The sequence below is a fragment of the Geotrypetes seraphini genome, chromosome 12, assembly GCF_902459505.1.
Source record: "Geotrypetes seraphini chromosome 12, aGeoSer1.1, whole genome shotgun sequence".
Lineage (NCBI taxonomy): Eukaryota > Metazoa > Chordata > Amphibia > Gymnophiona > Dermophiidae > Geotrypetes > Geotrypetes seraphini.
This window is the reverse complement of record NC_047095.1, coordinates 22,497,924-22,521,201: the sequence shown is the minus strand read 5'-3', so window position 1 is coordinate 22,521,201 and position 23,278 is coordinate 22,497,924. Positions and strand designations below refer to the sequence as shown.

Genomic DNA, 23,278 nt, shown 5'->3' with positions numbered 1-23,278 from the left:
CCACGCAAACCGCGGGAGTAAAATCTACCTTCCACTCTCAAGAAAAGAAGTACCGTATTTTTACGCATATAACGTGCGCGCTATACACGGTTTTTACAAACCGTGCATAACCTTGCACGTTATACGCGTGAGTGTGTTGTCCAAATTTTTTTTTACATAGTTCCCCCCCCCGATGTCCGATTCACCCCCCGCAGGACCGCTCGCACCCCCACCCCGAAGGACCGCTCGCACGCACCCACACCCGCACCCCCACCCCGAAGGACCGCTCGCACGCACCCACACCCGCACCCCCACCCCGAAGGACCGCTCGCACGCACTCCCACCCGCACCCCCACCCTGAAGGACCGCTCGCACCCCCACAGCCTCCCGACCCCCCCCCATCATGTAGAAGCTCCTACCGGTGTCCTGCTGCTTCCTCTTGGCGGTCCCGGCCCTTCTGTGAGCCCTGTGCCTGCGCTGCTTCCTCTTCCGGTGGTCCCGCCCTTTCTCTGACGTCAAGCCCTCTTGCCCCCCCGACTCCCCGACACGATCGGGGCAAGAGGGAGCTCAATCCCTCTTGCCCCAACCAACCGCGGCACCCCCGACACGATCGGGGCAAGAGGGAGCTCAAGCCCTCTTGTCCCCCCAACTCCCCGACACGATCGGGGCAAAAGGGAGCCCATGCCCTCTTGCCCCGCCGACTCCTCAACTCCCCGACAATATCGGGCCAGGAGGGAGCCCAAGCCCTCCTGGCCCTGGCGACCCCCCCCCGCTAGTTGTTCGGGCGAGGAGGGAGCCCAAGCCCTCCTGGCCCTGGCGACCCCCCCGCTAGTTGTTCGGACCAGGAGGGAGCCCAAACCATCCTGGCCACGGCGACCCCCCTACCCCCACCCCGCATTACATTACGGGCAGGAGGGATCCCAGGCCCTCCTGCCCTCGACGCAAACCCCCCTCCCCCCAATGACCGCCCCCCCAAGAGCCTCCGACCGCCCCCCCAGCCGACCCGCGACCCCCCTGGCTGACCCCCCACGACACCCCCACCCCCCTTCCCCGTACCTTTGTGTAGTTGGCCGGACAGACGGGAGCCAAACCCGCCTGTCCGGCAGGCAGCCAACGACGGAATGAGGCCGGATTGGCCCATCCGTCCCAAAGCTCCGCCTACTGGTGGGGCTTAAGGCGCCTGGGTCAATCAGAATAGGCCCGGGAGCCTTAGGTCCCTCCTGGGGGCGGGGCCTTGGGCACATGGTCGGGTTGGGCCCATGTGCCTCAGGCCCCGCCCCCAGGAGGGACCTAAGGCTCCTGGGCCTATTCTGATTGGCCCAGGCGCCTTAGGCCCCACCAGTAGGCGGAGCTTTGGGACGGATGAGGCCAATCCGGCCTCATTCCGTCGTTGGCTGCCTGCCGGACAGGCGGATTTGGCTCCCGTCTGTCCGGCCAACTACACAAAGGTACGGGGAAGGGGGGTGGGGGTGTCGTGGGGGTCGGCCAGGGGGGTCGCGGGTCGGCTGGGGAGGGGGCGGTCGGAGGTTCTTGGGGGGGCGGTAATTGGGGGGAGGGGGGTTTGCGTCGAGGGCAGGAGGGCCTGGGATCCCTCCTGCCCGTAATGTAGTGCGGGGTGGGGGTAGGGGGTTGCCATGGCCAGGAGGGTTTGGGCTCCCTCCTGGCCTGAACAACTAGCGGGGGGGTGGGGGGTCGCCAGGGCCAGGAGGACTTGGGCTCCCTCCTGGCCCGAACAACTAGCGGGGGGGGGTCGCCAGAGGCAGGAGGGCTTGGGCTCCCTCCTGGCCCGATATTGTCGGGGAGTTGGGGAGTCGGCGGGGCAAGAGGGCTTGGGCTCCCTTTTGCCCCGATCGTGTCGGGGAGTCAGCGGGGCAAGAGGGCTTGACGTCAGAGAAAGGGCGGGACCGCCAAGAGGAAGCAGCAGGACACCAGTAGGAGCTTCTACATGATGGGGGGGGTCGGGAGGCTGTGGGTGTGCGAGCGGTCCTTCAGGGTGGGGGTGCGGGTGCGTGCGAGCGGTCCTTCGGGTTGGGGGTGCGAGCGGTCCTGCGGGGGGTGAATTGGATGTCGGGGAGGCATCAGGCTTTCAGGGTGGGGACAGGACTTCAAGGGGGAGAAGAGAGTCGGGGCGGGCGAAAGGAGAGTCGGGTGGCGACGGGAGAGTCGGGCAGCATGCGCGGTATACGGGTGTGCGCGGTATACAAAATATTTTTACATATATTTCGGTTTCCCGCGCACTATACCCGTGTGCGCGTTTTACACGTGTGCGCGTTATCTATGTGAAAATACGGTAATTATTTCCCAGAGCCTCAAACACAGCATAAAGAAGCATCTTTATAATATCCCCTATGTTATAAAACAAAAAACACACAGAACCCCAGCAAAACACTTCCCACCCAATACACAGAGTGTTATGGTTTTAGTCTTGTTATACCGCTCATTCATTTTACTGGTCCAAGTGGTTTACAGAATACAATAAAAGTAAAAATTAAATTAAAATGAACTCCTTTATTAGATAGGATAGACCTGACCCATACAAACAGCAAATATACTAAGAAACTCCATTATTGAGCAGGATAAATCTAACCATACAAACAACAACCATACCAACACATCACCCTTGCCAAATCCCCCTGCCCACCTTCACAACCAACAACTCCATCCTCCCTCACACACAAAATTTAGCCCACTACTACTCATACACCCCTACCCAGCACAACAGCCAATCCCTCTCCATTCAACCAGTTTAGCCAGATCCATACACCTTAGTGAACCAGATGTTCTCCATTCATACTTTCCAACTAGCACACACATAGCTCCTCCAGATCAGATTAACAGTCAGGTGGAGGCCAAATAAATCCAACCAAGTCTAGGCACAGAAATTACGGACCAGGGAGAGGTACCAGTATACCAGAAATCAGGCTCTCAGATCATATAGGCCCTGCTGCTGCTCCCAAGGATGGGGCCTCTCAAATGAACGGGCTCTTCGGACCACTCATTGCCAACGAAAGCTGGCCAAGCGCTCACAGATGCTATTATCCTCCGCACCCTCTATCTGGACATCAATTCCCTCCTTTTATAGGAGTTCCTTAGCTTCTCGCAGCTTCAACACCCTAGTGTGGACTCCATTGAATGTGATAAGAAAGCCAAAAGGGAAAGTCCAAGGATAGTGAACAGACGCCCGGGCCAGTGCTTTGGTCACAGGTTTAAAAGCGCAGTGTTTCTGTAGCATGGAAACCACCAAGTCCTGAAACAAGTTAAGCCGGTGATCCTCCCAAGTAATGATGCCAAGTTCCCCGGCTCTGCGCAATGACCGCTCCTTGAAGTGAAAGCTCTGAAGGTACACAACCAGTCCTGTGAGTGCTCAGCCTGGCAGGGTCCCAAAGCACGGTGCGCCTGTTCCACACCAGGATCAAGTTGGTAGTCTGCAGTAGCCATTGAAACAGTCTTATGACTACCTCTTTGGCATCTCGGTATGCCCCCGTGTCAGGCACTCCCCCCTCCCCCACAGATTGTTCCTGTGAGTGCAGTTTTCCAGGTCCTCCACTTTATCCAAGAGACTCTGTAGCTCAGATCTGACATCTTCAAGGCCCCGCTGAGTCCCCACAGCTGTTTCCTTGCAGGACTCCACCATATCAATCCGGGCCCCCAACTCCGCCATCAGATTTTAGATCCTGAATTGCCTCATCTTTAACCTCCGCAAGCCACTGCTTCATATCGGATTTGGTGAGAATATCGGAGTCAGGTAGGCACTCAGGGTCCATGTTTCCTAAGGGTGACTGCCCCTGGTATTCCCCACAGCACGTGGCACTTGGCCCGAGTGTTTTATTGCTGGTGTGCGAAGCCGTACCTTCGCCGAGCAGTTGTTTTTTGTTTGTTTTTTTAAAGCCATTCAGCCCTCAAGCGATCAGCCAACTCTTCACACCAGAACAGGGTCACCAACCTCCACCAAATTCTTCTTTTATGGGGAATTGCTCAGGCTATGATTGGAGCTTGGCATTCAAGCTCCCATCTTGTCCAATGAGGTCACTTCCTCCAAGTCTTCATATTTTCTTATGGAACAAAGATGATTCTACCATTTACAAACATTAAGATTTGTATTACATAGGCCAACAACAAAAAAATTTTCTTAGTACCTTGGGTTTTTTGACATGTTCCTGGGGTTATTTGGGGCCCTGATTCAGAAAATTGCATTGGATAGACCTTATCAGCTCTAGTTTCTTAGAATTTATGCCTTTGGGATAGTAGAGCGAGCCAATGTCACATTTAGAAAATGGAAAAAGTAATTGCTATACAAAGAGGGAACTATAATAAATTTAATGAAATCTGGGGACCATTGACAAGATATTGTAATGAATAGATACCATTTTTCCATTATAAATACAATAAAAAGGAAGGGATGGGGAGAGATTTTATAATTTTATTAATATTTAGACCAATAATAAAGAATATTATATAGGAGTTTTGTGAATGCATAGATTATGGTTGGGTTGGGAGGGATTGGGTTAAAATTATAATGTTTTAATGCTGAATATGATAAAGTTACAAGTGTTGTATTCAATTTTAACTGTTATTTATTGTTACACTTGTTATATGATGCAAAATGAATAAAGATTTGTAAAAAAAAAAAAAAAATTATTATAGTGATGGGGTACTAAAATTCCCACAGAGGTAAACTGTGTGGGTACCTCTGAAATCTTTTCCTCCTTGAATTTGAATGTTCATATTAATTTTCATTTTGGATTCTATTGTGGGACTTTACATATATGGTCTCTTTTACAAAGCTGCGCTAGCGACTGCCACGCGGAAACAGCCCCGAAGCCCTTTAATTCTCTATGGGCTTCGGGGCCATTAGCGCAGAGCAGCTGCTAGCGTGGCTTTGTAAAAGAGGCTGATAGTGAATTGGAATATTTCTTAGGGTAAAGTCAGCCTGTAGCTGTATAATGGTAATTGACCACACCATTAAAAACCAATTTAAAAAGGAATATTTTTTTATTACTAATTAACATTGCGTGTAGATATTCACATGACATCTAATGATGCCTAAGTCGAGGCGCCATTGATGCCTAACAATGCCTACCTGAAAAGTAGGCATGGCTAGGGTTGGAGAATAGGCGTATTAAATTTAGGCATTGCTAGGTGTGCGAGTTAGGTGCTGGTAAATTAGGCCAGGAAAAACCTGGCTTAATATACCAGCATCTACCTCAACGATGCCTAGCGACACCTAAGGTCACCTAGGTGCAGCTAGGCATGATTCTATAAAGGACGCTTAGTGGTTGATTTGACAACTGCATGGCCTACAAGTTAGGCACTGTTTATAGAACCGGGCCTTAAATGCACTTTTTTCCTGTTAGTTTTACCAGAATTTTGTTCTATAAGTATCTGAATTTTTGTATAATAATTCTTTTCAGTTGAGAAAGAAGCGTTCTCAGCTTTCTGCCATAGAAAAGCAGTTGGAAGAAAAGACTGTTGCTTGTTCATCTCTTGCTACAAGAAATTCTGAACTGGAACTAGAGCTCATGGTAAAGCTTTGTATTCATTACCCAAAAGTAATATGTATTAAGACATGTAGGATTTTAATTTTTTGTATAATTTGAGGCCACTATTGAATAAGATGGCGAGTGACAAAGTTAGTCAGATAACTTTATCTGTGTATTTGTGGATCTTGTGGATAAGTTTGCCACTGAATACATCCAGGTGATATTGCCCTGATTGCTAAATTATTTAATCAATCTGCAACTGGTACATTTGACTGCAGTAAAGCTACTTCATTCCACTTATTGATCTGATAATATTTTCTATTTGTTGATCCAAAAACAATGCATGGTTGAAATTTAAATTCCTCATTTTGACTACTACTACTAAAAAGCACACCCTTCTAATTTTCAAGCCTATTTGTTGAAACTTATATTCATACATACCTAGTCCTTTCCAAGTCTTCCACAAATCTCTAAAAACTTTCCTATTTGCAAAATATTTTTAAAATGAATTCCCTTTGCAACTTTTGATATATTTTTATTAATTATTGTTAACTGTGTCGAGCTTCCTTTGGTTGATGACCCGGTATATAAAGCTAAGTTTTAGTTTAGTTTAACTGCATTCTTTGGTCTGGTTATGCTGACCTTTTCTCTCTTTCTTCCATCTCTCAGCTATGCCTTGATATCGCTAGGGATTCTGTGTTTTCTCAGAGGACAAGCAGGATATAATAGGCTTACATGTGGGTAATGTCATCTGATGGAGCCTGCATGGGAGAGTTCTCCAGCTTGTTTACAACAAATCTATAAAATGTTGCATTGCACATGCGCTTGTGTCTTCCCGCCTGCCACAGTTATAGGACCCACCCAGTTGCCATTTTTCCACAGAGCAAAACGGAATAAACAAAAAAAACCATAAAACATAAAATCGATTTCTAGACCGCATAACCAAAAAGTTCAATGCTGTTCACAAAAGATTAATTAGCCAACAACATCAGGAAGGAATACAGAGCCATAGGTAGGATATTAGTTGTCTATGAACTTTGTAAACTGATGGGTCTTCAATTGTCTTCTAAAGTGTAAGTAGGAATGAGAGGTCAAAGTAGCAAGTATCTAAAATCCCTGTTGTAAATAGCTGCCTGAAAGGAGAGAACACGTTCATGATACTTTTTGAGTTTGCAGCCCTTAAAAGACTGAAAAACGAAAAGAGCGTGAATTTTTCAGGAATGTCTCAGAGTGGCAACTGTAAATGAATCTATTAAGTGGGATGGAGCTTGACCAACAGCAACTTTATAATACATACAGCCCAACTTAAAGAAAATATGTGCCTCTATCAGCAACCAATGTAGTTCACGACAGAAAGAAGTTACATGTTTGGACTGTTTCAATCCTTATATAAATCTGACCATAGCGTTCTGAATGATTCGCAGTCTTAAGATGTTTTTCTTGACACCAGCAAGATAAACAATATTACAGTAGTCAAGCTGAGTCAACACCAAAGATTGAACCAGTGATTTAAATGCTGGGACATCGAAGTACGCTCTGAGAGTGTGTAATTTCCATAATATTTGGAAACCCTTATGAACTACTATGTCAACTTGGTTCTTCATAGTTAGATTTTGGTCAAGGGTCACTCCTAGAATTTTAATGGAAGAATGGATGGGCTATTGTGTGGCATTTAAAGTTATGGAAGAGTCAACTGGTGTTTGTCGTAATGAAGGAAAGAAAAATTTTGTCTTACCGGAATTTAGTTTCAACTTAAATTCCAACTTCCATGCTTTGATCGATCTTAGTACTATCTTGATAGTGTGAGTTATATTAGTGACTGATGTTGGGCAAGGAATTATGATAGCTATATTGTCCACATAGCTAAACAATTTTATTCCAAGATTATTTAGTCTTGAACTGAGAGAGGAAAGATAAAACGTTAAAAAAGAGCTGGAGAAAGCAGTAAATCCTGAGGGACTCTGCAAAGGTTTTTCCATACAGCAGAGCTGACATCATTAGCTCTCACTTGATAGATTTGAGATTCAAGAAATCCTTGAAACCAGGAGTAAACATTAAGGGGCTCATAATCGAAAGAGAAAAACGTCCAGAAACCGGCCTAAGTCGGCACTTGGACGAACATTTCTCAAAAATGTCCAAGTGCCGATAATAAAAACGGGTTTTGGGCGTATTTCTAAACGACCTAGGCCTTCATAGTGCCGCTCAACATCCAGAGTTAAATGGGGCGTTTCGGGAGGCATGTCGAGGGCGGGAGTTGGGACGGACGTGGGCCGGCTTAGACTTAGTCGTACAGCATGTAAAACTGAAAGTTTTACAACAGAGCTTAGAAGGAACTTGGACGTTGTGACTTAGACCATGTAAAACATGGTCTAAGTCACAAAACCCAACCTAAACTCACCAGATAAACACTTCAAACACATAACACAGACCCCCACACACTACCCCAGTGATCACCAACCCCCCCACCCCCATAAAAATTTTATTCACAACTTTAAATTTCAGCCTCCAGACCATCATCACCTGGCCACCTGGCATAGGAAAGCCTAGTCATCTTGGGGGTGGGTTAGGGACCCATAGAGAAGAGGACCCATGCCCATAAGCCCCTGTAATCACTGCATTGATACTTAAACATGTGCACTGCCCTATACACCCCCAAAACCCCTTTTTTACTGGCATATATGTGGCTCCTGCAGCCATAAGGACTATTGGGGTGGTAGATAAGTGGATCTAGGGGATTCTTGAGGTGGTTTGGGGGGCTCATCATCACCTATAAGGGAGCTGTAGGGAGGAGAAGCCATGGCACCCTTTTTGTGAAGTTCACAGCAGTGCCCTGTAAAGTACCCCACTATTTAGGTGGCATGTCTGGGTGTTCAATCTATCACTTTGCAGACCCCTCCCACATCCCAACAGGGCTTGTTATAGGCGTTTTCGACTTGGACGGAAAGTTGGAAGGAAATGTGGTATAAAGATGGATGATTTAGCGGCTTGGACGATTAGATCGGCAGGACGTATAATTAGATGATTTTTGAAAGTTAAAAAAAGTTGGACGTCTCTTTCAAAAATGTGTCTTAGGCTCTTTTTAACTTTGGACGACTTGCAAGATGGATGTAAACGGACTTAGACGTCCCTTTTCTATTATGCCCCTCCACGCATCTAAGTATTCCAGAAGTTTAGCATGGTCTACCAAATTGAAGACACTGCTCAAGTCGAACTGTAAGATAAGGGCCTTGCTGCCTTTATTGAATAAGTTATGAAGGAAGTCCAAAAGTGTGGCTAATACTGTTTCAGTACTAAATTGGGGACAAAAACCCGATTGGGAGTCATATAACAGTATATGTTGCTCTAAGAAATTTGCTAGCTGTAATTAGACTAGTTCTTTGATTATTTTAATATAGAAAGGAATTGAAGCAATAGGTCTATAATTAGAGACGAGAGAAGGGGACTCTTTAAAGTTTTTAATAATTGGCGTAATAATGATATGACCTACTGTAAGCGGGAATGACCCTTTTTTCCAGAAGATTAGACAACCAATTGAATAAATCAAGTTTAAAGCTCTGTGGTGCTTTTTTCATAATTATTGGGGAGCAGGGGTCTAGGGCACAGAAATAATTCACTTATTTATTATATAATCTATTGAACTGAATCCAGTCAGGTTCATCAGAAGAAGTCTAGATTAATTCTGCATGGATACCGTTTTGTTTTGAAGGAGAATCTTGTGTTACTTAATCTTCCTGTGAGGAACAGGATGATCTTAATACCGTAATCTTGAACTAAAGTAACTGGCTAGTTCATAGTGTTGGAACTGATATATAAGATGTTTGAACCAATATATAAGATGATTGCATATGACAAGTAACATTAAAAACGTTGGAAACAGGCGGATGGGAGCCTTTCTCCTTTTCCAGCTCTTCAGGCGTCCTGGTCCCTGAGTGGCTTGGATCACTTTTCTTATAGACAGCTTGCTCACTATGTTGCTACTCTGCCTAGGGGTTCCCTCCAGCATGCTTTTCTAGTTACCTTGCAGGATTTTTTTAAAATGATAATTGGGATTGGCTCTCGATGTCTCAATACCATCGCCGGCTGGTGGCTCTGCAGCCACGGAGGGACTATAGCCACCTTCTGTCTCTGTGGACTCGGGACTTGGGTTGCCGCCCTCAGGTTGCATCCTTGTCTCCGTTGGTGCAGCAGATACCGCGGGTGGTGCAGAGTGCTGAGCTCCAGGAATGTCAATTTCGGGTCCCTCATAGGGGTTATGTTTCTCAGAAGCAAGCCTTTCACTTTGGGTGTGTCTCTACCTCTATCTGTTTGAAATGCCGACGGGTTGAGAACTCTTTGGCAAATGGTCTTTGGTCTTGTGCGGTTATTGCTGCCTTTTGGCTGGATATTCGTTGTTATTTGCAGTCCCTGGTGGGCTATGCACTTCCCTCTCAGGTGGAGGGGGTACTCTTTTTGGCTACGGTTTTTCTGGGTGAGCTCTCTGCTGGAGATTCTTTACTTATACGCAAGGGCTATATAGTGGGGAGGAAATGTATTCTCAACCATTGGCTCCAGGACTCCTCACCCACCTTTTGGTATTGGCGCAATAAATTCCATCTGCTCATGGTCTGGGAGTCCTTGTTAGCTCGGTTTTCTCGTACTCGGAGTAAGCTTTTTTTGTCTGTTTGGGCGCCTTATTTGGACACTCTTCCCCCTCTGATTAAAAGCCAAGTTCTTAACCGGTTGCAGAAGCCAGTGGTGCCTGGGTTGCCAGTGGGTTAATGGGGGGGGGGGGGTTTGGGTTGGGGGGTGGTAGGGGGGAGAGGGATGGGGTGGCTTTCTTGTTGGGTGGGACTTGGCCGAGTCTGGGTTTAAGAACACAGCCTGGACCCTACCGAGCTCTGCCTGTTGGGTGGTTTACTGCTGTTTTTGTTTTGTTCCTGTATTTTGTAGCTGGAAAATTGTTATTGTACTTGATCTGCTTGGTCTTTATCATTTAATAAACTGTTTTGGAAAAAAAAAAAAAAAGTTGGAAACCAGCTGAAATAATTTTTTTGTATTAGTAACTGATAGGCCAACTTTGGCAGAGTAATATCCTTTCTGTTTTTCCATTATCAGAAGTTTATAATTATATACCTCTTCACGCCAGGTTTCCCAATCTAGCTTTGTTTTAGACTTTAACAATTTTCTTTCCAAGTGTCTTACTGAGCGTTTCATTTTTTGTAACTCTGTGTCAAACCATTCCTATGTTTACCTGAAAGTTTCTTAATAAGATGCTTAGGGGCAATATTGTCAAGAATAGTTTTACAAATATCCCAGTGGGAGGAAAATTTATATGATGTCCGTTACTACAGGAGATAATTCAAAGATTTTCCAGAATTCTTCAGGGTCAAGTGTCTTTCTTATTGTAACTTCTTGTTTAGGCATATGTAATTTGGCCACCAGTGATGATGTCCATAGCAGATTAAAATAGTAAATAAAATGGTCTGATCAAATGAATGGGCATCAGGTATCATTAGTTAAGAAAATTGGGGGAATTTTCTGAAGAATCCAATTGGTGTCCCTTTTCATTGAGAGAACGACAGAATAAAGCACCAAAAATAAAAAAATTGTCCCATAACTTGTCATCCCCCTGCCCTTCTTTATGCTCATGCCCTTTTCTATGAGCCATCCCTCCCGATAATCCAGCATCAACCCTGCCTGTCCTTACGTCCTAACCCCCATAGCCTGGCATCAACCCTGCTCTTACCTAGGGCCCAGCCCCCAACCCTTCCTTATGCTCCCTCTCTCTGTAGTCTAGCATCAACCCTGCACTTCCCTATGCCCAGCCCCATCCTGCTTTTTCCTATGCTCCCAGTTTACCTATAACCTGGCACCAACCCTACTCTTCCCTATGCTCATCCCCACCTTCCTGTAGCCCAGCATCAACTCTGCCCTTTTCTTATCTGGGCACTGCAGACATGTTTGCTGCAGAAGCCCACTGAATAAAAAGGGACACCAATTGGATTTGGTGTCGCTTTCTTCAAAACCAGAAAATTTCCCCCAAATTTTCTTAAATAATACCTAGTCAGATCAGTGAGCATGAGACAGAGAGACTACTGAAACATAAATCTTTTGTTAATTAGATAGATGACACTGGAAGAAGTTTTTTAAAAGGATGCCACTGTTCCTGTACCTTTGTCAGATAGCCGAATACAGATAGAAGATAAGAGAATAACATAAGAAAATAGAGAGGTAGTCAAGATGGTGGCGGTGTGCAAGCTGGCTTTCCGATTGCTGTAATTTTTCAGCGTTGCTGCTATGCCGTATACGAAGAAAAAGGGGGTGATTAGAGTCATACCCTCACCAGCACTAGCATCTACCCCAGTCCAACAGACGGTCGATCGCTTCTTTGCAGCTCTATTGACGACGACGCAAGCATCTGGAGGTTTGGGTAACCCAGCGTTGGACGTAGGTTTGGAAGAACCTATTGCCCTTTCGGGCCTTGAAACATCATTTTCACCACCTCCTACCCTTAACCCTCCGTGTCCAGCTGTAACTGGGGCTCTGGGGCAGGAGACTCATGATCCAGGAAGTGGATACACAGGGTCTCCCAGCGAGGGCACAGCATCAACGGCAGAACAGCTGATGGCTACAACCAAGAGAGCTGAGACAGTATCAACTCCCACGGAGGCTTCCTTGAATGATATCTGGCAGCTACTGCAACAAATGGAGACTAAAATGACTAAGTACACAGAAGAGGTAACTAATATTACAACTAAACTGGATACCTTAACTAAGACTGTGGACTCGATGAAAATGGAGTTTATAGACCAGGCCAGACAAACACAGGAAGAGATACTACATTTACAGCAGTTTGAAGCAGCTACAATTAAGAATAATACCTTAATTCATAGGAAACTTGAACAGATGGAAAACTAAAATCGCCGGTTATATCTTCGTTTCCTGAATTTTCCTTTGGCCCCAGATGTTCTACCTATTGATTTACTTAAGAGGTATTTACCTGAGAATTTAAAAATTTCCCTAAATAATATTCCTACAATTAACAAAAAATTTATTATTTGCCAAATAGAAAGGTTCTACAAAAGGATTCAGGAAAAAAGAATGGTCAAGGGACTCAGATTGATTTTGAAAATGTCTCCTCTTGAACAAACTTTAACAGCTGACACGGAAAGAGTTACTCTCTTGGTGTCTTTTGGTTTTGAACAGGATGCTAATATGATATTGAAACTATTTCAAGAACTCTCAGAAATTATTTGGAGGTCAGAAAATATGGTTATACCCTGATGTTTCTAAAACCACTCAGGAACAAAGAAAAAATTTCCTTTCCTTACGTCAAGAGACAATCAAATTAGGTGCTACATTTCTTCTTGCGTATCCCTGTAAGAGCCTGGTTAGGTACTTGGGTGTCAAATATACATTTTATTCTACAGAACACCTGAAGCAGTTCCTAGAAATCGTCAAGAAATGAATGGAAAAAGGGACTTTTTGAATAATTTAGTCTTTGATTCACACTAAGATTTTTCCACAAATGATATGTATTTAATTTCGCCTTTTAATATACTTTGACTACCTCTGTTGTTTATTGTGGTCTAAGAAAGGGGATTAAGATTTGGTTATATTATAAGAATTTTCTCTTTTTCCCTTTTTGAATAATTTTCCTTCTCTGTGTTTCATGCACCAAAATGTATTCTTGTGAATTTTATTTGAAAGTTATAAATTAATAAAGAAAAAAAGAACATAAAATAAGAATTGCCATAATGGAACAGACCAAAGGTCCATCAAGTTCAGTATCCCAGGGGTAGGGAACTCCGGTCCTCGAGAGCCGTATTCCAGTTGTGTTTTCAGGATTTCCCCAATGAATATGCATGAGATCTATTTGCATGCACTGCTTTCAATGCATATTCATTGGGGAAATCCTGAAAACCCGACGAATACGGCTCTTGAGGAACGGAGTTCCTACCGCTTCAGTATCCTGTTCCCAACAGTGACCAACCCAGGCCCCAAGTACCTAATAAGATCCTAAGTAGTTTTTGGCTAAGAAAAACTATTAAGTTCATTGTCAAAACACTTAAGAGCCTGTTTTACAAAGCCGCGCTAGCGGCTGCAGCGCGGTAAAGGCCCCGAAGCCCATAGAGATTTAAAGGGCTTCAGAGTTGTTGCCACGCAGCAGCCACTAGCGCAGCTTTGTAAAACAAGCCCTAAGACATCCGAAAAATGGCATCAATCAGCACTGGGGCATCCTAACCAGGATATCCAAGTACTGATTTTCAAAACCATTTTTCTGGACATCTTGCAAAGTGGTCTAGCTGCTGTGCGTCCAGAACTAAAGGGGGACATGTTGGAGGTGTGTTATGAGCAGGCTTTGGGTGGGCTTAGACCTGGATGTCTTTGGTAATAATTGAACCTTTCACAAGATGTCCTAGATGGAACTTAGATATTCTGAGCTAGACCTGTTTTAAAAACATCTGTCAAATAGGTACCCAAACTGAGCAGATGACCACTGGAGGGATTAAGTTATGACCCCTCACACTCCCCCCATTGGTCACTAACCCTCTCCCAACCCACAAAGATCTGAATTAAATAGTATACTGTATACCTGTCTCTAGAACAGCAGCATCTGGCATTGGAAAGCCTAGTAGAGCATCATACAGGTATCTTAAGTAGCCCAGTGAGTGAGCTAGTGAGCCATAGAGAGGAGGACCCAGTCCCATAATCCACTCTAACCACTACATTTATGGTAGAAAGTATAAGCCACCAAAATCCTATTTAGGTGCCACCTGCAGCCATAAGGGCTATTGGGGTGGCAGACAGGTGGATATAGTAGGTTTTGGGGAAGTTTTTTGGAGGGCTCATCATACATTATAAGAGGGTTCTGGTGAGATGTACACCTTGCACCCTGTATGTGAAGTTCACAGCAGTGCCATCTAAGGTGCCTCACTTCTCTGTTGTTATGTCTTTGTGGCCAGTCCATTACAGTACTGGCCCCTCCCACATCCAAATGGTCTGGAGTTGGGTTGTCTTTGTTCTAAAGCTGTGTATGGTATTGCTCCAATCTATATGACTGATAGATTTCTTATAGCATCTTATAAACATAAAAGAGGAACACATGCTTTGTTTGTTTGTTTCCATCTGCTCAGGGTTGTAAAAGCAAGAAATCTTTGGATCATACCAAAGCATTTCAAGCTGCTTTCTACGATAAGGAATTTCGACCTTTGTTACGTAGCGCTTGCTCTTAAAAGCATTTTAGAATGCAATTGAAAACTTATCTTTTCTCAAAGTACTTGGCCAAATAATTTTATGTGTTTCTTATGTTATTTTTATTATTAATCTTTAGTTAACCGCGTTGAACTTACGGTTAAGCGGTTTATAAGTACGATGTTAAGTTATGACATTTTTTTCTGGTCAAAAATGGTAAACAAAGTTGGGATGTCCTAAGCTTCAAAATCCTGGCAGCCAAGATGTCTAAGTAGGTAATTAAAAAAAAATAAAAAAAAATTGGATGTGTAGCAGTTTTGCCAGTTTAAAAAATAACTTTCTCCACCTCTGACTTTGGACATCTTACGGGAAACATCCAAAGTTGGACTTAGATGTCTTATCGAAAATGTCTCTCCACATGTGACTAAAGATAATTCATGTTAAAGCTTCATTTGTGTTTGAAGGTATTGCTCTAGTATCACAGTTTGGAATAAGTTTATATTTGAGGTGCTTGATGTATTTAATGTTTGCCTTATTATGAAATAAAAAGGTTTAGTGGCAATTTTATAGTCTTATGGTCTGTCTTTTTTTTTTTTTTTTTTTTAACTTAACATTACCATTCCCAAAAGCAAAACATTCCAAAAATCAAAATAAACCTGGTCCCAAGGATTTTATATCTGTACAGTACTAAAATGCATATTTTGAAACATGTGTTTGTTCTATATTTGTCAAATCTTTGGTAAATCAGTGATGTCTGGAAATAGATGTTATCTTTTTGTGGTGAAATAGCCACAATTTACATTGATGCTTTTATTTCTATTGAGTGAATAATATTGTATTGGTATTATCAAAGCTTGTAGTAATATAGATATGTACTTTTTTGTTGCTAGGCTTGTAATAACAAAATATTCTGCTTGGAACAAAATATCAATAAAAATAAAGAAGAAGCTACTTTAGCATTTGATAAGGCCAAGAAAATCTACCTAGAACAACACATGACATTGGAGGAACAGATTGTACTAGTAAGATGCTATATTATCATTTGTTATACATCATTTAGATACAAAGTTCAATTATTTTTTTATACTTTTTATCATTGACCGCTAATGAATGTACAGTAATGTGTAATGTAATATAAAGGGATTTTAAAAACCATTGACAATTTTTGTATTCATGGCTCTTTTACTCTCATTTGTTTTTACTATGCTTTGTGGGATTGCTTTGATCAGTAAAGCAAAGTACTATAATATTGATACAAACTGCATTTAAGCATTTAATATTAATGATTTTATAGACAGTATTTTGCATGAGCTAACTTCCTTATAGATATGCATTTCCTTAGGATGAGAGTGCTTACAAGTGATCAACCCACAACCCCATAATTTAGCACCAAAGAAAAAAAATGAAATGTTTGGGTAACTATGGGGCTTATTTTCAAAAAAGAAAAATGTCCAAAAAGGGGCAGATGGATGTTTTTCTCACCAGACGCTATTTTTGAAACCTATTTTCTAGACAGATTTCTATGGTGGTTGTCTACAGTGCATCTAAAACTGAAGGGGCATGTTGGAGACATAGTTTAGGCAGAACTAGGGTGGGCTTATGATTTGGACATTTTTTCTGCAATAATTGACCATTTTAGAAAACACCCAGGGCACAATTTGGATGTTTGGGGCTAGACCTGTTTTAACAACGAATAAGTGCCAAAAGGGTACCCAAACTGACCAGATGACCAATGGAGAGATGAAGGCATAACCACCCCACACAGTCCCAGTGGTCACTGACCCCTTCCACCCCCCCAAAAAAAAGATGTGTGATACATTGTCAATAGCGTGCAGGACAATTGTGCCCCGACAATTCTGCTCCATCAAATTCGTGCACTGACAAGTGCACGCATGAAGGGAGTGGGGTTTTCAGGGCAAAATTGTAAGTGTAGTGGAGGGGGGGGTTTGTGGCAATCTTGAAATTGAGACCACGTCAGCATCTCCCGAACGAGAGCGCGATTGTAGTGGGGGAGATTCCCTCCCACACACATCCTGAGAGCGGAAGAACTGGGCTTCTGAAGGAGAGCGCAACTTTTAAGTATAGTGGGGGGGGGAGGTTTCACCCCTCCCCACCTCTCAGAGTGCAAACAGAAAGGCCTCAGAGTAGCAGCGCGCTTGTGTCCTGCGTGCAAATGTCAGGGCGTGATTGTCGGCACGCCAATGTCCAGCATGCTTTTGATAGGTCACCAAGTTGTGTCTGCCTGGATGATAGTTTCCAAACCCTTTTGCCTTCCCTTCACTCAAGGGCACTCAGCGCAAAAAGATGTTTGATAACCTTCTGGCAACGCAAGCAGCAAAACTTAACCACTCCATCTCCAACCTGTTGACGGCAATGGGCGACTTCAAAACTTTTCGAAAAGAAATCAAAACCCTACTTTTCAAAAAATTTATCCAAATATCTTAACCCAACCCTTCCCCCTCCTCCTAGATAAATTATCCCCCAAAACCTCCACTTAAATAATCTCTTCCTCCCCAAAACACCAACCAAGTATTCAGATCCCTGAAATGTAACGTAATCTTATTTGTACTCTAACTGTAATCTATTTGTTATATCACACAGTAACGTACAGTCAATTTAATATCCAATTTGCAAGTTCTTCTGGAATTAATACAGGTACCTCTCCTCCCTTGTAACAAAAAAAAAAAAACAACCCCAAAACTGTTGTAACTTCACTGGAAATGTCCAGTTAGCTCTTTTGTAATCCGCCTTGAACTGCAAGGTATAGGCGGAATAGAAGTCCCTAATGAAATGTAACAGCTAGTCCTAGTAAAGCAGCAAGCAGGTTCCTAGAGTAGCCTAGTGGATGGTATATTTGATCATAGAGATGGGGACTCGGACCCATACCCCATTATAACTACTTTACATATTGTGAAATATTGAACCTTCCAAAATTCACCCAAATCCCACTCTGCCTACATAGAGGTGATACCTGCAGGCATAAGGGCTAATAGTGTTTATTCAGAGATCCGATATGCCTTTCCCTGGCCCTCTTGAATTCAGACACAGTCTCTGTCTCCACCATCTCTTCCAGGAGACTGTTCCATGCATCTACCACCCTTTCTGTAAAAATTGTTTCGTTAGATTGCTCCAGAAACTATCACCGCTTAACTTTATCCTATGCCCTCTCATTGCAGAGTTAACTTTAGAGAGTTGCGCGGGGACAGAAATCCCACCCGTCCCCGCCAAAGTCCCACCCGTCCCCGTGAGGAATCCCACCCGTCCCCGTGAGGAATCCCTCCGTCCCCACCCGTCCCCGTGAGGAATCCCCTCCGTCCCCGCCCGTCCCTATAAACTTCAGAAATAGTTATTTCATTTAATTATGCTACTGAATTAAAGGCTCTGGTAGAAACCCATTTACAAATAAGCAAAAAGACTTTATTAATTTGAAAATATTAATTGGGAAGAATACATACTTTGCAAACGGGTTTCTACCAGAGCCTCTAATGTTTATAAATTTTTATCAACACAACTAATATACTATTTTATCCTGAAGCAAAATAAAAAAAAAGAAATATAATTCTTTTCCTACCTTTGTTGCCTGGTTTCTGCTTTCCTCATGTTCTCATTCAATTCCTTCCATCCACTGTCTCTCTTCCTTCTGCATCTTCCATTTGCTCTGTTACTGTGCCTCTCCCTTTCTTCCCCCTTCCAAATTGGTCTGGCACCCATCTTCTTCTCTCCGCTCCCCCCATAGTCTGGCATCTGTCTTCTTCCCTGCCAGCGTCTTCTCCCTACTCTCTCTTCCCCATTTCCTTTCAGCGTCCTTCTCCCCCCATCTTCCCCATGTCCTGTCAGCGTCCTTCTCCCCCCATCTTCCCCATGTCCTGTCAGCGTCCTTCTCCCCCCATCTTCCCCATGTCCTGTCAGCGTCCTTCTCCCCCCATCTTCCCCATGTCCTGTCAGCGTCCTTCTCCCCCCATCTTCCCCATGTCCTGTCAGCGTCCTTCTCCCCCCATCTTCCCCATGTCCTGTCAGCGTCCTTCTCCCTCTCTGTCTTCCCCATGGCCTTTCAGCGTCCTTCTCCACCCCCCCCCGTCTTCCCCATGTCCTTTCAGCGTCCTTCTCCACCCCTTTGTCTTCCCCATGTGCTTTCAGCATCCTTCTCCCCCCTCTGTCTTCCACAAGTGCTTTCAGAGTCCTTCCCCCCCCCTTCCCATGGCCTTTCAGCGTCCTCCTCCACCCCTTTGTATTCCCCATGTGCTTTCAGAGTCCTTCCCCCCCCTCCCGTCTTCCCCATGGCCTTTCAGCGTCCTTCTCCCCCCTCCTTCTCTACCGCCCCGGGTGCAGCACAGCCGGCCAGGTCCCCTTACTTTTGTGGCACTTCCCCGACCGACAACAGCCCCGGTCCGACAAACCTCCCTGCCCTTAACCGCGAATCTAAATTACCTTATTACAGCTGCTGTAAGAAGATAATTTAGATTCGCGGCTACAGGGCAGGGAGGATTGTCGGACCGGGGCTGTTGTCGGTCGGTCGGGGAAGTGCCACAAAAGTAAGGGGACCTGGCCGGCTGTGCTGCAACCGGGGTGGGGCGGGGCGGGGCGGACCGCCCCCTCCCTTGGTAGCCACTCGAACCGCGAGACTACTCTCCTCCTTACCTGCACTGCCTGCAGCACAGAGCCAAACGAAAGTCTTCCCGACGTCAGCGCTGACGTCGGGAAGACTTCCGTTCGGCTCTGTGCTGCAAGCAGAGAAGGTAGGGAGAAGAAGAGCCGCGCGACTGAGTACATCCAGCCCCGCAGGAACCCCGCGACCCTCGGAGGCGTCCCCACGGGATCCCCGTGACCCGAAGGGGGAACCCGCGGGATGCCCGCGGGTCCCGCGGGATTCCCGTCGTCCCCGTTCCCATGCAGCTCTCTAGTTAACTTTCAAATGAAAGAGATTCAACTCATGCGCATTTACATTATGTAGGTATTTAAACATCTCTATCATATCTCCCCTCTCCCACCTTTCCTCCAAAGTATACAAATTGAGATCTTTAAGTTTGTCTCTATACGCCTTATGGTGAAGACCAGACACCATTTTAGTAGCCTTCCTCTGGACCGACTCCATCCTTTTATATCTTTTTGAAGGTGCGGCCTCCAGAATTGTACACAATATTCTAAATGAGGTCTCACTAAAGTCTTATACAGGGGCATCAATACCTCTCCCTATGCAACCTAGCATCCTTCTAGCTTTTGCTGTCACCTTTTCAACCTGTTTGGCCACCTTAAGATCATCACATAGTCATACCCATTCCCATTCACTGTCATTCTTTTGCTGTTTCATATTATCTTCAGTTAGATCCTCCTTCCATTTTCTGAAGGATGCTGGCTGTTGTTTGGCCTTCTTTACACCTTTTTAAAATAGGTGGAATATATCTGTCTGGGTTTCTAGGATGGTATTTTTTAATAACTTGCCTGATGCAAATTTTTGACCTTTGCAGCTGCTCTTCTAAGCTTTTTAACTATTCTCATGTTATCATAATCTTTTTGAAAGTTAAATGCTAATGTATTGGATTTCCTGTGCATATTTACTACAGTTGTTATATCAAATGTGATCATGTTATGATTACTGTTATCAAGTGGCCCCAGCACTTTTTACCTCCTGCACTAGATCATGTGCTCCAGTAAGGATCAAGTCTAGAATGTCTCCCCTTTTTGTTGATTCCTAAACCAGCTGCTTTCTAAACCCGGCTTTTATTTAATTTAGAAACTTTACCTCCCTAGCATGCCTTTATGTTACTTTTATCCAGTCAATATCTGAGTAATTGAAATCATCCCTTTATTATTATGTTACCAGTTTGTTAGCCTCCCTGATTTCAGCTAACATTTCTGCATCTGTCTGTTCATTCTGACCAGAGACAGTAATATATGCCTATCACTATCCTTTCCTCTTTGTGTCTTGCAGAATTTTTACCCTGTTTGATTCAAGGCCCTCTTTATCAGACAATGCTACCCCTCCACCAATTTGATCTACCATATCACTTCAATATAATTTGTACCCTGATATTAGAGTTCCATTGGGTAGCTTCCTTCCACTAGGTCTCGGATATGCCTATTATATCTATCTACACTGGTGGAGCAAGGGTGGGAGGTGCCCAGGGTGTTGGCACCCCCTGTCATCCTCTTCCTGTGTTTAGGCCCGACAGCCAGAGGCAGTATGTAGAGGGGGGCAGCCTGCTCTTTCCTTCTGATGTGTGTGTTTGAGAGATTTCTGCCTCTCCTGCCAGGTGGTCTCCACCCTAAACGCCCCCAAAGAAAGGGCCCCAGTGCTCACCCTGCCATAAGGCAATACCTCAATGAGAGCTGTTAATGCCGCCACCCCCCCCCCCCCCCCGAGAGCTGTTGTGCCACTGCTGTGCCACTGCGGGCTTCCACCTGATGCTGACACACTCCACTATAACCCCCTCCGTCTCTCTCAACTTTTTCATAGCCTGCCGGCAAGCTAGCTGGCTCCAGTCTTTTCAGTCCCTGCTAAACAGGAACTTACATCAGCTGTTCCTGTGTAGCAGGGACTGAAGCGACTGCGAGACACTGGAGGGAGGGAAGGAGAGAGATTGAACTGACCAAGGGGGAGGGAGGGAGGAAAGAGACCTTTGAGGGGGGGAGAAGGGAAGAAGGAAGGAAAGAGAGAAAATGAGATACCTGACAGGGGAAGGGAGAACGGAGAGAGGGGGATACCTGAACACAGGAGAGATACCCAACCACAGGAAGATTTACTGGGTGAAAGAGGTGCATTCGGGGAGGGGGGTAGGCTGATGTTTGAGAGTTCTGGAAATAGAGATGGAATTCTGGAAATAGAGATGGAAAAAAAAAGGAAAATGATGACAGAAGGAAAGGAGAGAAATGGTGAGCATGGAGTGGTGGGGATAAGGAGGGAAGGGAAAAGAGGGTACCTATAGAAAGGAAGGGGAGGAGGAAGATGATGGTGGTACTCATGAAAGTAAGAGAAGAAAAGAGACAAATTAGACAGATTTGAAAAGGAGGAAGGAAAATAGAAGAAAAGTTGATTGTGAAAGATGGATATAGGGCGGGAAGTAAAAAGGAGAAAACAAGACAGAGCATATGGAAGCAGAACCAGAGATATGGAATAAAATGATTAGAAAGATATAATCATCAGACAACAAAGGTAAGATAAATGATTTTATTTTTAGTTTAGTAAGGGGGATAATGGGATTTGATATTCCACTTTTCTATGGAACTATTAAATTGAAAGTGTCACTTTTGAGAATTTATGCATGCTAAGTATATATTGCACTATATAGAGGAAATCTGAGGGGTGCTTTATGAATTAATTGCATGATTAAAGCTTTAGTTGTGATTAATCATGCAGTTAAAAATTTTGTAATTGATGTAAAGCCCTAAATATACAGTCCACTGCATAGATGTGGTCACATGTGCAAATTTGCAGGACTGTATGTGTTTGGCATCAAGATGTTATACTCTTATGTGGTGGATGTTACTGTAGTTTTTAATAACATAAACATAAATTCACCAATAAAAGAAAAATTGAAGTTAATATAAGGTCTGAGCCATGAACCAGCCATTTGACTGAGAACCTGAGTAATAGTGTGCTTTTGTGACAATAATTTTTCACTTCCCACTGTATAAAAAATGCAATTCAAAATACATTAAGGTAGGAATTTAAAAAATAAATAGTTTATTTTTACATGAAATAATTGCAAAAATTGATATTTAAAAGGGAAAATAAGTGGAAATATTATTCTGCTATGTTGACCAAAAAAATGCATTCTCTAAATAACACTGCTTTGACAAATGTTAAAAAAAAAATTCTTAAGCTTTCAACTTAATTGTCTACAGCTTCGGCACCAGCTGGATAAGGAGTGTCAGCGGATTAAAATGCAAGAGGCAACTATCTCAGTTTTGCAACAAGACATTCTCTCTAAACAGCATCAGCTTGATTCTCTAGACAAAGCGTTAGCAGAAACTAAACAGGTAATGTTAGTATTAATTTATTTTGGCATGAAATAAATGTCTTGAGAGCCTTGGAAAGCTGAAACTTGTATTCTCTGGAGACAAGCAAAAGAGATGCAGACATACTTCATGGTGAAATCCTTAGGCTGATCCTGTATGTTGAAGCTCTCTCCTAACTAAAATAAGCTTTTGGCTTACTGGGCATGTACAGGGACTGCTGCTTTCCATGGGTTCTCCCCCTTGCCATGTTAAGTTTTTTTCTTTAGCCACTCCTAACAGTTGCAGCTTTCCCCTCCCTCTCACACACACACACACTCACCAAATTGGGTAAAAAAAAAAAAAGGAACATCTGGATTGTTAGCTGAAATAAAAAACTGAGCAAACCGGCAGCTCTTTAGGACTGCCATGGAATCTCCCCTACTTTGGAGGCTGGCACCGGTAACAGCAGCATTCAACTTCATGGTTTTGCGATCTGACAAGGAGATGTTTGCATCACATATGCCAGTGGTTTCTCTTGCTCCCTCTCCCCAGGGCCCTGTATTGGCACAGCTGAGGGAAATGACCCACCACTCTCCAATGGTGGAAAAAAAGTTGGAGGATCAGGCTGAAAAGAACCACAGACCATTGGAGGCAGGCAGTATGGCTACCCCCTTCACCTTTGACTTCAACAGCTCCTCTGCAAGCTGCCG

The 23,278-nt window shown here is 44.2% G+C and overlaps 1 protein-coding gene across 2 annotated transcripts in view; it reads left to right on the top strand.

The window, feature by feature from the left end:
* Positions 1-23,278, top strand: part of CCDC18 (coiled-coil domain containing 18) — a 282,822-nt gene that overhangs the window by 103,090 nt on the left and 156,454 nt on the right. The window contains exons 13-15 of one of the 2 annotated variants that reach the window (XM_033915991.1): positions 5,391-5,501; positions 15,524-15,655; positions 22,476-22,610. In XM_033915991.1, the coding sequence (XP_033771882.1) occupies positions 5,391-5,501; positions 15,524-15,655; positions 22,476-22,610 (378 nt within the window). The remainder of the gene's footprint in view (positions 1-5,390; positions 5,502-15,523; positions 15,656-22,475; positions 22,611-23,278) is intronic. The other variant, XM_033915992.1, reaches the window with a different exon arrangement.